The following is a 17,004-nucleotide window of genomic DNA, read 5'->3' as shown; positions in this document are numbered from 1 at the left end:
GGGTTGCATGTGGTTTTTCTACTCCCTACTGCCTGTTTTCTAATTTGCCGTATTCCTTGTGACACTGTGTTGCTGGTACTGGCCGGCATCTTGGGCCACCTTCCCAGCTCACCACTGGCTCCTCTGGGGAACTTCTGCTGGGTTCACAAGTCTCCAGCAAAGAAAGGTCCCTGCTGCAAAATGGCGATGCGGGAACGCGCTCCCCTGCACGCCGGTCTGCCCCAGCGGTGGGTGCTGCTCCCCTCTGGGCTGGAACTGCAGGCTAGAAGGCGCCCCGCATGGGCAAGCCTCCCAGCTTACCTCTGGCTCCTCGGTGAGCCTTCTCCTGGGTTCACACAGTCTCCAGCAAGAAAGGTCCCTGCTGCAAAATGTCGGTGCAGGGGACACGCTCCCCTGCACGCCCGGTCTGCCCCAGCGGTGGGTGCTGCTCCCCTCTGGGCTGGATCTGCAGGCTTGAAGGCGCCCGGCATGGGCAAGCCTCCCAGCTTACCTCTGGCTCCTCGGTGAGCCTTCTGCTGGGTTCACACAGTCTCCAGCAAAGAAAGGTTCCCTCTGCAAAATGGCGATGCGGGAACGCGCTCCCCTGCACGCCCGGTCTGCCCCAGCGGTGGGTGCTGCTCCCCTCTGGGCTGGAACTGCAGGCTAGAAGGCGCCCGGCATGTGCAAGCCTCCCAGCTTACCTCTGGCTCCTCGGTGAGCCTTCTTCTGGGTTCACACAGTCTCCAGCAAAGAAATGTCCCTGCTGCAAAATGGCGATGCGGGAACGCGCTCCCTTTCATCCTTTTTATATATAAATTTTTTTTTTATTGTGTAAGCAAACTGAGTCAATTTGAGTATATTGATACCTCATAGAACGTATTCTCATAGGATTGTTACATTTTTTCAATATAATTGTAAACTAATGAGATTATTCTAAAATATATAAGATTTGTTAAAACCTAATAAGCCAGTCAATTATAAAAGGGCTGAAAAAAGTTACTCAAAAGCCCAAATATTCCATGTCATTTCAGACTAAATGTGCTGAGGCTGTAAAAAGGTATATTAATTTAGACCCAGGAAAAGACAAACATTTTAGCAGTTTCCTTCATTAGGTAGCCTTGCTCTGACATGAGGTGCAGGTTCCAGAAACTAAATCAAGGGCCTAAGATCCTTTTAACCCTTTTGGACATGGCCTTCAAGGCCTACAGTAACATGGAGGGGACTAGCTAGACTAAAAAAGAAAGGGAGAAAGGGAAGAGAAGGGCCCAGTATATGGCAGTTGCCATTGTCAGTGCCCTACCACCCCAGACTCACCCATGGCCTCATGGACCACAGGGCATTCGGGATCTCAACCTCTTAATGGGCTGCCAGCTTGCTTCCACTGCCAGCAACCGGGATACCTTAGCCACAAGAAGCTGTCCCCAGGACCATGCCCTGAGTGCTATCGCACAGGGCACTGAAAAAAGGGACTGTCCCCCTCTCTGGAGAGGGAGGGACCAGCTCAAACCACAGGCCAGGATGAGAGGATAGGCTTGACCGTCAGCTGTCTCTGCCTATGAAGAACTCAGTACAGGAAAAGACCTTCTCTGAAGAAGCCCAGAGGTGAGACAGGCTTCCCTGTTTACTGTTTCTATGGATAGGCCTTGGGTAACCCTACAAGTGGCAGACAAAAAGATCACCTTTTTGATAAATAAAGGGACACTTATTTTGCCTTACTTTAATTCTTTGGACTGACCTACTGGTTGATTGTCCCCCTCACTAGTACAGATGGCCAGCCTGAGCAAGGACACTTTATAGCCCTGCTACCTTGCTCGCTACAAGGCTACATGTTTACACATTAATTTTTAGTATTGTTTTCCTAACTTCCTCTATTAGGACAGAAAGTTACAACTAAATTCCAAACTAGCAGCCTCCACAGCCACTATTGGCTCTCCTAGCTGCTGCTACAAAAGGTAAAAATGACACTAAAGCCCTAATTCTTACTGATTCTGTCATTTTGGCTACAGCACCTCCAGGTGTTTGGGGTACTACAGTGCCAGGCTGAGGTATCTTTGCCACCCCTGTTAGGGTGCAGTTATAAAAATCTCCTGTCTTCCTGATGGGACCACAATATCCCTTAAGCCAAAGCCCCACAATGCTCCTTAAATTCCCTAGTCTCAGTGGTTATGTTACAGCATAAAGTCCTGGGCTTACTCAGGAGTTTGTGCCCTCCTTAATAAAACTTACTGTTAGTCAGGAGTTTGTGCCCTCCTTACTTTTAAATCCTTAAAAGAAAAACTCATTCCTGTCCTGGTTGTTCCCGTTTTTCATTCCCTTGCTCTTAAACTAAAACTTTTTTTTTTTAAATTTTTCTCTTGCTTGGGCCCTGCATCCTCAGTGCCCTCATGGAGATCATCTCTCTCCTGGAGACCATCAAGCTCCATAGGACCCTACAGATGTAACCCACTATGAAGCCCCCACCGTCCTTCTTCCAAGGTCCCTTAGATCGTTGCCCTGCGGTAGAGCCCTAACTGCCTCCCCATGTAGCCCACTTTCAGCAGGAAGCAGTCATTGATCAGATGGACATCCTTTGTCCTAACAGCAGTTAGGGGCACCATCTGTAGATGGGGGAAATGAATCCTAGGGCAAGTTAGGGATAATTAGGCAGCCTCAGGGACAGTGCAGGGAATTCAGGAGAGTTAAGGAAGGCTCCAGAGATAAGGGCAACAAATTCCAAAGGGGACTAATCAAACACCCCAGGACTTATGACATTAGGGACTTACTTTATGAGCTTAGGGTCAACAAGACATTCCAAATAGAGGGCAATGAAGAAAAAAGATAAGGGCTGGAACGTAGAGACTTAGTTCTGGGCACAGTGATATTTAGGCAGTGAGTGAGGCCACCCAGAACTAACCAATCTAACTAAGTAGCCAAGACTGGTGGAGCTTTAGAATAATTAGGGAAAGAAGGTGTATATTCCCTGAGGCAGGACTCTCCTTCCCGCTCCCTTGTCCCTCCCTGGCCTGGTTCCACAGGCCTGGGATTCCCACTTTATTTTTGTTCCTTTTCTCCTCAATAAACCTTTTTTTTCTCTAAATAAATCTGCCTTTTTGTTTGCTTGCTTGCCTGAGCATCAGCGAAGTTCCTGTTATGGAACTTCCTGAGACACCAACCCATGGTGGTCTAGCAGCTGGGACTCAGTGCTGCCACTGCAGCCTGGTATCTGTTCCTGGATGGGAGACTAGGCCTGAAAACCTACAATTCCAGTAGCACCCCTGTCTCTTCTCATTCTCTTCTTTCCCTCTGGATGTCTCAGATCTCTGTTCAGCTTGCAAGGGTTAATCAGAACAAATATTGGTTTAAATGCAAAAAAAGTTAATGACCTCTTTCTATGCATTATTGCATTTTTTTTTCCTAAAACATTTTGTTAGGGGGAAGTGATGTCCTGAGTTAACCCCATACAGGCTTTGTGGACTCCACCCCCACTCCAGACTAAAGCCATCAAGACTCTGGGAAAGACAAATCCCATCACCACCAAGGGAGGGTGGCTGGGACCTGAGGGTGGAGTTGGGCAGCCAGGTTGGATATAAAAAACCAAACACGTGGGCCTTGGGCTCTCTGGCTCGCGATCGCTCGCCTCCTGGCTTCATCGCTCCTGGCTGGCGGCCAGCTCTCAGAGCGCCATTTTGGGATTCCTAATCGGCAGATCGGGTAGGACTCATTTAAAACTTTGTCTCCCACTTTTCTCCCAGAGCTGTACATTTCCTCATTTCCCCTTCCCTTTGTAAATAAACCTTTTATTAACCTTTCACGTGTGCCTGCAGTAGAGCATTGATAAGTCCTTTTAAGCGCGCGGGTGAGGACCCACAGTCAGGCACCCCGTTTTGTATCGGGGTTGCTCTACAACAATTTGAATAGAACCTAAATATTTTGGTGTAAAACATTGTTTACAACACTTGTATCCTCTTTGGGTTTCATAGAGCTCTCTAGACAAGTCCTGTGCTTCCTCCTGAGTTGGTATTTTTCCCAGTGCTTATTCCTGGTGAGGCGGTTATTTGCATGACGTGCAGAGCCATGTGTCCAGGGTCTGAGTGATGTCTCTCCACTTACTTGGACAAGTCTCTTAACCTTTAGCTGCAGATTTATTTATCATTAAAATGGCACAGAATGATAATTACTGACTTGACACTGAATCTACTAATCAACAGCAGCTGGAACCCAAATTGGCGTGGGGGGGAGGTGGGGGGGAGGGCATATTGCAGAAAACCGGGTCAGACCACCTGTGTCTCCTCATAGATAAGGAAATTGTTTGTAGCCTGAGGCTATAGTATTTAAAATAACTGCCTCAGAGATAAAACCAAGAAAACTGAGTTCTTTCTTTAACCAGAGGTTAAGCATATGGATCTTAACAGCAAGAGCAAGCACCCCAGGGTAAGGCTTTATATTGGAAAAACAAAGAGAACATTTCCTAGCTTGTGGCCCTGTCTCAAATACCATCCATATATATTCATTCAATCATTCATTTATTTATGTTCTTACTCTTTTTCATTTTTATACATGCACATGCACAACACATATCTATATACAGATATTTAAAGTGTTTCATCTGAAGGGCTAAAACTGAGAAAATAAGTAAAAAATAATTCCATAGTCACAAATGAATTGGTAAAATTAACATTTTGTAGTACTTTGTATGAACCAGGTCTCTTAATGTGCTGTTTCATATATTAGTTATTTCAGAAAATCTAAAATATAAGTATTGATATCTCTGTTTGTGAGAAAACTGAAAGACAAGCGACTTGCTAAAGGTTCAAAATCAGAGAGATATTGCAGTCTCTGCACTGGCTCAGGCAGCAATCCCACTGCCCACCTGTGACTATGCAGGTGCCTCTTTTTTACCAACTCTTTCCCTCTGCAGGGCAGCTGCCTTCCTGCCTGCCTGTGACAGGTCAAGGCCGCCCGCCTGCAACCATGCAGGTCTCTTTCAGCAAACCTGTCCCTTTTGGGGCTGCTTTTCCGCTTGTGTCTATGCAAGTATCTTTAACTGTTTTATCCCTTTCTCTAATAAACCTGCCCTTTAAATATAACTAACATCTCTGTCATGGAGTAACTCCCTGAGAAGCTCGCTGCATGTCGCTGAAAGGGAGCTCTGGTGAAACCTTTCCCAGAGTGAACCCAAGGAGCCCGCACTCCAAACCCACTGACTCCAAAAACCACAACAATATGATGAAATACAAAATCTAAACCCTTTTCTATACAAGATGCTATCTCTCTCTAAACTGTGCATATTCTTTGAGATTCTATCCTTTTGGATGAGAAGAGCCATTTGTCTCATAATAATTGCCACCACATAACTTTGATTCTAGTTGGGGTGTGAAGTTGGGGGAAACAATAGATGATGTCAAAATTAAGTGCATTAGTTTATCAGTTCCAATTATCACAAATAAATCCAATTATCACACATAAATCCAATGATGGTATATTTTTATTCTAATGGATGGAAGACATACTTTTCTAGGGTCCTCTGTTATTAATGCAATTATCCAGTTGGTTCAGTGATACTGTAACAGGGTGGTCCCCAGGAAAGGGGGAGGTTCCCTGCCCCACCCAAGGGAGGGTGGAGCTGAGCAAATCTGTTATAGGACAGGGAGAGGGGCAGCCCAAAACCCCGCAAACCTGCCTATTCTAAATGGGTTCTGCCATCCGCTGCATCAACACAAAACATAGGAGACTTTCATGAAAAGGAACTTTAATAAAACTAGGAAACAATACAGGTAAGGCAAAGAATCTAGTTTCTAAATCAAGCACCCAAAGTTACCCATCCCCTCGTGGGTAAAAGTCCATCCAAATGGGATTGGCCCAGAGCAAGGCCCCAAGGCCTGCCACAAGTCTAAAGCATCTTCCAGTGGGGACCCACAGAAAAGGGTCACAAACAACCGGACAAGCCCGGAAGGAAAAGAGCAAAATCAACATCAAGATAAAAGCTGCCATTGTCACCTCCCCATGGGTCTCACCCACATCTGTGTCACCCAGTCTACGACCAAAAGACAAGCGCAGTTTCTTCACGTGTCTCTAGGCTCCCTGTGCCTCCTCCAGGTCTCCTGGCTCCATCCTGCTTCCTACCTCAGTCTCTTCTTCAGCTTCTCCTCTTCCTGCTCAGCTCCACCCTCCCTTGGGTGGGGCAGGGAACCTCCCCCTTTCCTGGGGACCACCCTGTTACAATACTAGCTTTATTTTCACTTTTATCTCTCACTTTACAGATTACATATGATAGGATTGTTGTACCCAAGGTCAGCAGACTCAGCGAGCATAGCCTCCAAGAACCCAAAGACAGCAGATGCAAACACAAAAGGGAGTTTATTACAGACTTGAGTCTGGGCTCACGGCACCTACCAATGGAGTGGCAGGTTTGAGAACCCTAAACAAAGGGACCAGGGATCTTATAAAGGGTTACAAGTAGATTCCTAAAAATTAAATCATGTTGGCAATCATTCATTTGTTATACAGGTGCATTTCTTAACAACGGTGGGTACACAGTTTCAGTTTTTGAGCTGATTGGTCACATCGAGATGCAGCTCTACTTTATGGCTAGTTTGACCCCATTAGTGGCCCGAATTGCTCGGCTCTATTTTATGGCTAGTTAGACCCATTACTCAGCTCCGCTGTGGCTGGCCGTCCGAGATAAGACCAGAGTGGGGTGGGGGTCAAAACCTTCTTTGGAATGCAGTCTTTCCTGGGACAGCAAAACCTAAAATTCTAAGATGGCAGTTACACACAAAATGACAAAGCAATGGCTAAGAATACTTATGCTTGATTCCACAAGGATATTTGAAAAGAAATATAATTTTGTAAAGACAGAACCTATTAAGTAATTGTATTATTTTGCTATGATTTATTTAAAAGAGTTTATCATAGTTGTAAATAAAAAGATATTCAGGAGAAGAGCCAAGGCATTTATATATATATATATATATATATATATATATATATATATATATATTTCAAATAACTGATACTAGCATTGAGGAAACAAATAGCCCAAGATGATATCCAAGGTACTGTCACATCTTTTTCTCTGAAAAATAAGATAGAAAAACATTTTAACACCCATTAGACTGTTTTGTGTCTATTTTCCTAGATATTTTCTAAATTGTTTCATAAAGAAACAGAAAACTTCACTTCTGCTAGCATTTACGCTATACAGTCAGGGGCACATTATATTGAAATTCCTTTAATATTTCCAATCAAATAATTTGAAATGAGTTACATTGTACAAAATGTTATAGGATTTTTAAAAGAAGTGATAATACTATTCATTTCTGGCTAATTTTTAGACTTATTTTCATTTGAAGAATGCCAACTATCATTTTTATAAAAGGAGGAATCAGGAGAGACTCATAGGCAGCAGGAAGGAGATTTCAAAAACCATTGCTTATTAGTCTTCCTTTCAGACCAAATTGTTTGCTTGTCAGTGAATATTTTTACTTTGTGATACCATCGTAGCCTGCCTGCCTATCAGACACGCACTGGCCACACAGCCAACCAAGTCCATTAGAATAAGGTTACATTTGGAGCAAAAGGTCATGGAATTTTAAACTTCCATGTGATTGTGTATTTTTAAAAATCACTTTGAGACTTTTTTTATTCCAAACTAATATAGATATATTGGCATTTTACAACTTGTTGTTTGTGAAGTGAAGTGACAAACTGTTTCTGTATATCATGTCTGTAGCATGACTTTTATATGGATGTATAACATATCTACTGTTTTTTGTTTTCACATTTTATATCAAGTTTAATACATAGATTGGCTTGGTTCTCTAAAATTTGTTTTGATATTTAAAAAATTGTAAAATTCTTAATTATCATTAGCTTTTAGGATTATATAAGCACTGACTTATTTTTTTGTTCTGGTTAGATATCTTAATTAGTTTCCCTGATAGGTTTTTTCCCCCATCTTTTAAGATTTTTCATAGTGCTTCATGCATACCTCTTTGTAAATACCTACCAAAAACTCTGAATGACTAGAACAAGGTCTTATGGTTCCTTTAGGCTATCAGTCTTGGCCTAATGAGAAAAGGGCATTAATAAGAAACTGAATAAATGAAAATTAAATTATACTCTGGTTGGTTTTGATCATCGGTAAGCAATTTTTGGCCTCTCTATTCAAGGTTAAGATTATATATTCTATTATATCATTAATTATCTTGTTTCTATGATTAAGTTCTGTAAATTGACACTCTATATTTCTATTAGACAACACTATCTTACATATTGTAAAATGAGTTTTTGATTACTCTACCTTCTCTTCCATGAGCTCTGGGGTAAGAGTTGGGTCTAGAGCAGAAGCAAAATTTGTTGTGGTAGGTTTTTGTGAAGTTGAAGGAATGAAAATTCCTATACTAGTATGCTTAAAGTATGTCGTTTTTTTCTGTAAATGTGGTATCACTCCTCCTGCTGGCTATACAGAATGAGAAAGGAAAAGTGGTTACAGGTTCAAGCACAAAATCAAAATTGGGAAGAATATAAATAACAGGATTGAGATGCAAGGCAAAGTGTTTATTTAAAAAGTCTATTAATTTTCTAGATTATAATCTATCTTTTAGAAAGACTTAATATATGTCTACAAATATGGATGTTTCTTAGTGCCTGATTTAAAGTGAGTATACCTAGGAGAGTGTCTGGCATATATTCTCAATAAATATTTGATGAATCAAGTGAATTGAATCATGACTGATAAAAGATTAGAGAAGGAAGAAGTAATAATTATTGATGGAATCATGATAAAGTTTTTATTAAAATGACCCATAGAATACCAGAATCTGTATGCTATCAGTGGCTGACTTCCAGTAGCTAGCAAAATATAGTATAGCATCTTACCATAACAGCAGTTTCAGGTGCTGTGCCTATGAAAGGCTCAAAGGCTACTTGCTGCTGTCCTCTTGGCATAACCTGAAAAATCGAAACAGTTTAAAAAGCCTAAATTACATATCTATAAAATAGATTGTTTTGCACCTAAGGTGGTTATATATTTCCCAACCTTTTAAATCAGTTCCTTAAAAACTGGAGTAAGAATTTAGATTTGAAAAAAGAAAAGCTGTTCCTGATGTCAGCAAACTGGCCTGACACACAGCAGCTCTGCTCCAGTATTGTCAGGAATTTTCCTGTGATTCTCTGCTAGGCCCTGGTGTTTTCCTGTAGGGCATTAACAATCCTGCAGAACACCAACATCAGACAAGTGACACCAAGACAAAGTCGAAAACTGGACTCATTGTGGTGCACCGAGGACTGCCACACTGTGTGTGTGTGAACATGTGTGTGTCGTGTGTGCATGCGTGAGTTAGTTTTGTGTGTGTGAGCATGTGTTTGAGTGTTGGAGAATGTATGTGTGTGTGTGAGGATGCACTGTGCCCTATTGTGTATGCCTGGGACATGTGTGACCATGCATGTGTGAGTGTGAAAGACAGGGTCTAGGCTGGGGTGAGCAGCTCTCAGAGGTTTGGAAGGATTCCAAGGGCAGGAGTTATGGGGGGGGGGGGTTGCCCTGCAGGGTAACTGGAGGGAGAAGAGGGTAGGGCCTCTGAGCCCAGTGAAGTGAGACAGAAAACAATGATGTAAAAAAAAAAAAAAAAAAAAAAGATGAAAGAGAGACATTAACAAAAAAAGCACATAAGACCACTTTGTAATGTTATCTAAAGCAAGATCACTGTCAAGCCACAAAGATGAAGGCCTCCTTGTTCCTAGCTAAAGTGAGGAATTTTGCTGCTTTTCCACTTACAGCCTTTGCCTTGCTGTTATTCTTTCCTCTTAGGTAAGAATCCTTAAATTACCCAGTCACTGAATTACCACCCACATTACTTGAGAACCCTCAATTCTTAATCACTACTCCTTCAACTTCTTCCAGAATCACCTAATGCAAGCCCAGACTCTACTGAAAAGAGAAGTCATTCCAATGCCTTCCCATTAAGACACCCTACTGCTCCTCACAGTGTTTCTGGTGGTCTTTAGCTGCAAGTCATTGAGATTTAATAAATTATATAGCAAGTTGTTTCAAAAATTAAAGAAAGGCAGAAAAGTAAGCATTTACTTACCGGTTCTGCTTGTTGAGGAATATATCCAAATTGAGTATAGAATGGCATCTGTCAGTTTGTGAAAAATGCATTAAATTTGTTCTGATTATTTTTGATTGATTTGATTACTTAATTGATTACTTAAATGATTACTTAAAATGATGTACATTTTATATTGTGCTGAATGCCTTTTTGAAAATTCATATGTTCTGGGTGGCAAAAATTATTGTTGAGACACCAGATCTTTTTGATATCATATGATTTCTAGGTAAAATTCTCTCTTATTAAATTAACATGATTTAGAACCACTACTACCAGTTATTTAATGTATAATTTTCAGGTTTTTCTAACCTGGTTTGGCAAGTTTTCAAATGATTAAACTTATGTTATTTTCCATTCTAACTGAAAGAATTTTAATAATGTATGAGTCAATAAACTTAGAATTCTAAAAGTTTATTGCAGGTTCATGAAATTTAATGTTACCAAATTATATATCAAGATCTAGTTATCATAGGTATCTTTCATTTACCTTATTTATACTTGTATTTATACTTATATTTATTTAAATAGCTTTTATACTTATATTTTTCATTTTTAAATAAAAATCATATGTAAAATATATATATTATATATATAATATATATATGGCAGGAGGATTGCTGGTTAGAAAACTTCCTTTTCCAAGGTCATTTACATTTTGGCCTTGGGTTTTATTCTTTTAAAGTGCAGCCTGGAATCATTTCCAAAGTAATGATGCATCAGTATTATACCTTTCTGGCTAGTAATTTTTCTGCACTTTATGTATGCTGGTATTCTTTTTCTGAAAATTAGCTGTAGCCTCTCTGTTTTAAGATGGAGCTAGTCATAGTAAAAATCAAACATTAGTAGTACCTGCTCTTCAAATTGCTGCTGCCCTGCTTGTGGAGGTGTTTGTGAAGGTGACTCTGTGACTGTTTGTTGATGATCTTCCCAGGGTACGAGCATGTAAACTGGATAGTACTGAAGCATCTATTTGTAAACAGAAAAATACATGAAGTTCTCTTTGATCAGCATAGTTTCTGAAAATATTCTAAAGTCAATATTACTTTAAAGCTGGTTTACAACCAGCAATTTCATGAATAAATGAATGCATAAAGCAGTCTGTTTCAAACTTTAGGAACAATGTTTATTGCATATGACACTGGACCTTGTTTCAAAGTTGCTTGGTCAAACAGATTTAGGAAGTAATGGATTCAATGAAATAAAAGTCTTCATTAAAAGAACATACTAAATTTTATAAAGAAATTTGCTGCTTTATGTATGAACTTGATATACAAATTACTTTGTGAATATCTAAGAATATCCTAGCCTATGTAACATTTTCCTTATATTTTTGGGGCATTGTCATTTGGGGTAGGACATGGTATTTAGAAGTTGTACTATAATAAGTGAAATATCAATAATATATTGACTTTAATACTTGCCATTTTATTGCAGTAACCCACATTCATTGAAAAGTATTTGGAAAATGCAGAAATAGACAAGGAATGATTAGTAACACCTGTACCTTTACCACCTACATTATTGATGGAGAACAAGAATAGAAAAAAAAAACTGAAAAGGATGTGCGCCACAATACCAGAAAGCTGGCTTTCACAAGGAGGTGGGGGTAGAAGAGATTAACATAGCCATGGACACAGCTATGGAAACCAAGATCCTTCACAGTTATGGAAACTAAGATCCTTAGCCTCAGACTACACAGTTGCAGAAACTAGTATCCTTAGGCGCAGACTAGTATCCTTAGGAGGGACGCCTAGATTACAAAGCATAGTATCCAAGAAGGTATCAGACTGCTGGCTAGAGCACAGGCCCAAGGGTAAAGATATGGAGATTGAGACCAACAGACCCAAAATGTAAAGATAGGGAGATTGAGCCCATTGTAGAATCTCAGATCCATTTCATATTCTATATAGTTATCCAAAATTAGCAACCAACTGACAGCTCACAAGGAGTCACCCCTCCCAAACAGAAGAAGACTATATCCTGCAGTCTCTGCACTGGCTCGGGGTAGCATTCCTACTGCCCACCTGTGACTATGCAGGTGCCTCTTTTCACCAGCTCTCTCCCTCTGCAGGGCAGCAGCCTCCTGCCTGCCCTTGACCTATCAAGGCTGCCTGCCTGCAACCAGGCAGGCCTTTCAGCAAACCTGTCCCTTCTGGGGCAGCTCTTGATGCCCACTTGTGTCTATGCAAGTGTCTTTAACTGTTTTATCCCTTCCCTAATAAACCTGCCTTTTAAATAATAATTACCATCTCTGTCACGTGGAGAAACTTGCTGGGAAGCCCGCCACATGCCTCTGAAAGGGGACCTCTGGTGAAAGCTTTCCCAGAGTGAACCCAAGGACCCCGCACTCCAAACCAACAGACTCCAAAAAACGACAACATCATCAGGTATTGGCTCTCATTTATGTGTTCATATGTGTCTACATATATGTGTGTTTGTGGAAAAGGGGGATACATAATACATAATACATACAAAACGTAGTTTTGTAAGCTGTTTTTGTTTACTTGCATAGTTAAATAGGACACTACGTTTTTCATAAAAAGTTAAAAACAACAGTTACAGTTTGAGAAGAACTATATTTTGTACAGTAGTTCTCAATCCTGGATAAGTATCAAAATAATCTATTGAGCATTTTAGCAGATAATCATATTTGGGATTAATGCATAAGTTCTTAATTCATTAGGTATGGAAAGGGTTCAGATATTTATAATTAAAAAAATTACCATCAGAGTTTCTACTGCAAAGCCAGCATGGAGAGACACTGGTTTAGGATTAAAGGAAGGGTAAAGAATTAGTTTCAACTCAGCTATTTATTTTTATTAGGACCAGAAATTTATTCTCATTTAGATTTAGTCTCCTGACCCTTAAAGTGAAGTAATTCCACTTGTGATGTTTCTAACTCTCTAAATACTTATGACTATGACTGAGATAATGTCTAGAAGTTAAGTTTTGCTTTGTAATAGGAATGGCGGGATGGACACAATTATATCAGTATGATTACAGTAGAACAAGTGGTGTAACTTTTTATGAGATGGTCAATACTCTGTTGATTTCTTACTTCAAAGTTATCTATGTCCCTGTTTCTTTAAGTCCAAAGTATTATAAAATTAATTAGTCTAAAGTCAGGGTTTTCTATATTACTATAATGTGTTCATTTTTTAATAATTACCTTATTTAATGGAAATCACCATATTGTCATTTGACTATAATATAGAGTTAAATTGAAAATAAATAAGAACCTGGGAATGTTTTGAGCAGAATTTCATAACTGCCAAATAATGTGGTCAAGTTTTTATTTGTGTCTCATACCCCATTTTATAAGTTTAATGCCTCCCGCTCTGAAACAAAATGGGAGGTTGAACAAAGTCAGCACATAGTATTTCTCTTGAGTTGGGCCCAAATGCCAGCATGTTAGATGTAGAGAGGACATGATCTAGGGCTCAGTGAATTTCTTTGCTCCCAACACAGTAATGCCCTGGAAATGCAGAACTCTCATTAGCTATTTTTTCTTCAAGAGCTGCTAAATGCACCTAGCAATAAAAAACTGATACCAATCCAGTAATGGGGGTATCCAGCTGGTGATTTCATTGCATGGTTTTTTCTAGCACTGCTATGGGAATCAGAGCTATAAACAGATAGAAAAGCATTCAGTGGAGAGTGTATGTAGCCATCTCTCTATAAGATAGATGAGTGATGATGATTTTATTCGGTTACCTGTCTTTGCTCTTGAGGCATTTTGAAGGGGAATACATAGGGCATAACCTGCCAAGAAAGGAAACAGAAAATTATACTTGACTTTTTAATTAAAATTCCTGAGCTATTTCTTTTAGACCTAGCTACATAAATTTATGGTTTGTATTAGCTGACTTAGAGGTATAGGATATCTCCCTTCAAATGTTGTTACCACACCACATCCACCATCAAGACACCCATAGTCCTCCACTATAGTCCATTGTATTCCCTGCTTTGCTTTCCCCTCTGTCCCCTCTACTAGCTTCAGTTCTACAGTCAGATTTCTAGGGTTTGTTATTGGGTTGGCTTTATCTGGCTCTTTTGTTTTGTTTCTCTATCTTCTCCATAAAAGTGACACCATCAGTATTTATCTTTTTCTTTTGACTTATTTCACTTAGCAAATTGCCTTATTGGAAAATGACTTTCCCCTAATTATCTTTTCCAAGATATGCTTTAACATTCTGATTTATAACTGTAATCCTGGAATTGTTGACTGGAATTGTATTTTTCCTTGCTGGAGATCAGAAAAGATAAGGAAGTACTTTCAGAGATGATAGAACTCCTGTACTATTTCAAAGCTGACTTGTACTCATTTTTTTATTCAACATGCATCTGTCTCTCCTCACACATGATAGAGGCACAACTTACATGGTTAGGGCCCTGTTGAGTTTGTGATGGTGTTTGAGGCTGTGAGGGTTCCAACTGGTTCACTTGGGTTCCATGGGCAAAACTGATTTGTCCTGGGAATGGTACATGATTTGGGAACAGTCTAGCAAATTGGTCTATAGTTGATAAAGAGAATTGGGAGAGACCAGGTATTTGAGTCTGCAGCTGCTGTTGGGGAATCCCAGATATAGGAGAAATCCATGAATTAAATGGAACCTGGGAAAGCAAAAAATAAAGGAAGCATTTCTCTTTCATTGTTAAAAAGAACTTAAAATCAGTCCTAAGTAAGAAAGCAACAAAATGTGAACAATTCTATCTTTCTGCTGCTGCATTTAAGAAAGGACAGCGTCTTGTCATATAATAAACCATGCAAAGTGCATGAATGATGATAAATTCTCAATGATCATGAGAAATATGGTCATGAGAAATATGGGGTAGAATGAGGTAGATAAAAGGGTTGTTTTTGCAGTTGTCAGGTTGGTTTCAATACTGCATTGCCTTCTCCTTTTTCATCTCTTCCTCCTCTCCCAGTCCCTATTCCCCCTACCTCTTCCTCCTTCTTCTCCTTCCTCTTCTAGTCAGCTAAGAATAACTTTGTATAAAATAATTAATTAAACTACCTCATAGTTATGAGAATTCATGCCGGGCATATACCAAATTCACCATAAACTTGTTAATTAGATTTTGCTTTATTCTCTATACAAATGGTCAATATATAATATTAGGCTAATTAATAACTTTATAAATTGATATTTCAGAAATGGAATCAGAAAACATTTTTGCTCATTAAGTAGGATAAGAAATAAGCTGTAGAAAAATATTCCTAAAATAACCATTGAGGTAGAGGTACCTGAAACTGTAGTGGCAGAAGTTGACCATTACGAAGATTTAGAAGTAACTAGAAAAAGAAAGATGATATGAAAACAAGATTACCATAGCTGCTAAAACTATTAGGAATAATGTTTACAGTGTATATAACATACGTCAATCTCACTAATCATTATTCCTGTCAGAGGTAAGATGTCTCACTAAGTTTATACTAAATTACAGTGATTAGAGGTTGAGATTTAACTACCTCTCCTCTGCTATGTAAAAGTTTGTATACTTTTAGCCCTCTCCAGTAGTTTAGTGATTTTATACACTTTAGAGTTAGGGGCTGTTAGAACAAAATGTATAGAAGATACTGTTTCTGCCTTTGAAGAAATTTATAATCAAACAAAGAAGACAAAATAATATTTGAGCAGAGGCCTGGTGTGTAAAACAGATATGAACACTGGAAATGCATTTGAATATATGACAAAATAGATAGGAATGCAGGATAAATGAGGGGAAGGTTTTCATCTCTTCCGTAATGAAGGTAGATTAAGTATTTAAACTAACCTCATTGCTGTTGCTGGCAGACATAAGGTGCTGTGGAGCAAGCTGAAACAAATCAAAAAAAGACCCCCAAAAAACAGTCATGGTTAAAGAAGGATTTGTTATAAGTTTTAGGCAATGAGGTGAGTTATACCGTGAAATCACTTACCGGAGCTGACATTGTGGCACCCAGAAGCCCCAAGAGAATTATAATTTTCATTTTCAGATGAAATATCTAGAACATTGAGAAGTTATCTTTAAAATCATTTGCTATATAAAATCATAATACCAATAATTTCTCAGTATTATTCAATCTCTTACATATGTAGGTGAATACTGTTTACTTACATTTTAGTATTTAAAATTTTAAAAAGATACTTTATTTATAACAGAACTCATTTTCTCTCTTAGAGTATCTGCTTATGAACACCACAATTGTTCACTTGTTTTTTAGCAATGGCCAAGTAATTTGTTTTTTGAGTCATATGATGTATCTAATCAGTTAATGAACAAAATGACTTCATCCCTTATGGTGTTCTACTCTGAAACACATGTTTCTTCGGATCATAGGCAGCCCATGACGTGGGCCAGCAAACTGAATCTTTATTACAAAGCAATTTTAATGTCTGCTTAATGTAGCAGTAAAAATACTACAATATAGATCTGACAATAATGGTTCACTATCAGGTCCTTTTCATTTAAAGTCTGATAACATCAAAATATATTAAAACTATGCAACCAAGAAAATATTTTTCTAGTTTAGGGAAAAGATTATAAAATTAGACTGTAATTTTTTATCATGAAAACCTGTGGAAGTACGTTATCTCTTGTTCTCCAAATATGAAAATTCCTGCCTTAGATCAAATCACTGACCTATTACAAACATGTAGGGTGACTAGGTAGTCTGCCTTGCAGAGTTGGCTGATTTTGGTTCTTAGAATTATGAAAACAAAGATTTAATATCTTACCTGACTCCTTTGCTTATGAAGAGAAATATAGACTTATGCAAAATCTGTGTTCTTTTTATCTTGCAGCTCTGCTGCCTGGACTTTCTCTTGATTTTTAAAACCCAACTTTAGAAAAGAAGGACCAATCATTTTACAAAGGGATCAGTGATTCAGTGGGTTTCAGACAATGGCTTAGCTAATAACCCCCTTCCTAATCATCTAAGTGACATATG

The 17,004-nt window shown here is 39.1% G+C and overlaps 2 protein-coding genes across 9 annotated transcripts in view; one reads left to right on the top strand and one right to left on the bottom strand.

Annotated features, from left to right (window-relative positions):
* Window positions 1-17,004, top strand: part of CSN2 (casein beta) — a 308,148-nt gene that overhangs the window by 224,488 nt on the left and 66,656 nt on the right. The window lies entirely within an intron of this gene.
* Window positions 7,996-16,044, bottom strand: ODAM (odontogenic, ameloblast associated). The gene is made up of 10 exons (XM_037529300.1): window positions 15,994-16,044; window positions 15,849-15,890; window positions 15,319-15,366; window positions 14,451-14,684; window positions 13,785-13,832; window positions 10,920-11,036; window positions 10,050-10,097; window positions 8,839-8,910; window positions 8,261-8,419; window positions 7,996-8,025 (listed from the first exon to the last, which is right to left on the bottom strand). The coding sequence occupies exons 1-10, from the start codon at window positions 16,042-16,044 to the stop codon at window positions 7,996-7,998; spliced, it is 849 nt and encodes a 282-aa protein (XP_037385197.1).

The sequence above is a fragment of the Talpa occidentalis genome, unplaced genomic scaffold (genome assembly GCF_014898055.3).
Source record: "Talpa occidentalis isolate TD23 unplaced genomic scaffold, MPIMG_talOcc4v2.1 talOcc4.6, whole genome shotgun sequence".
Lineage (NCBI taxonomy): Eukaryota > Metazoa > Chordata > Mammalia > Eulipotyphla > Talpidae > Talpa > Talpa occidentalis.
This window is presented reverse-complemented; position numbering and strand designations above follow the sequence as displayed.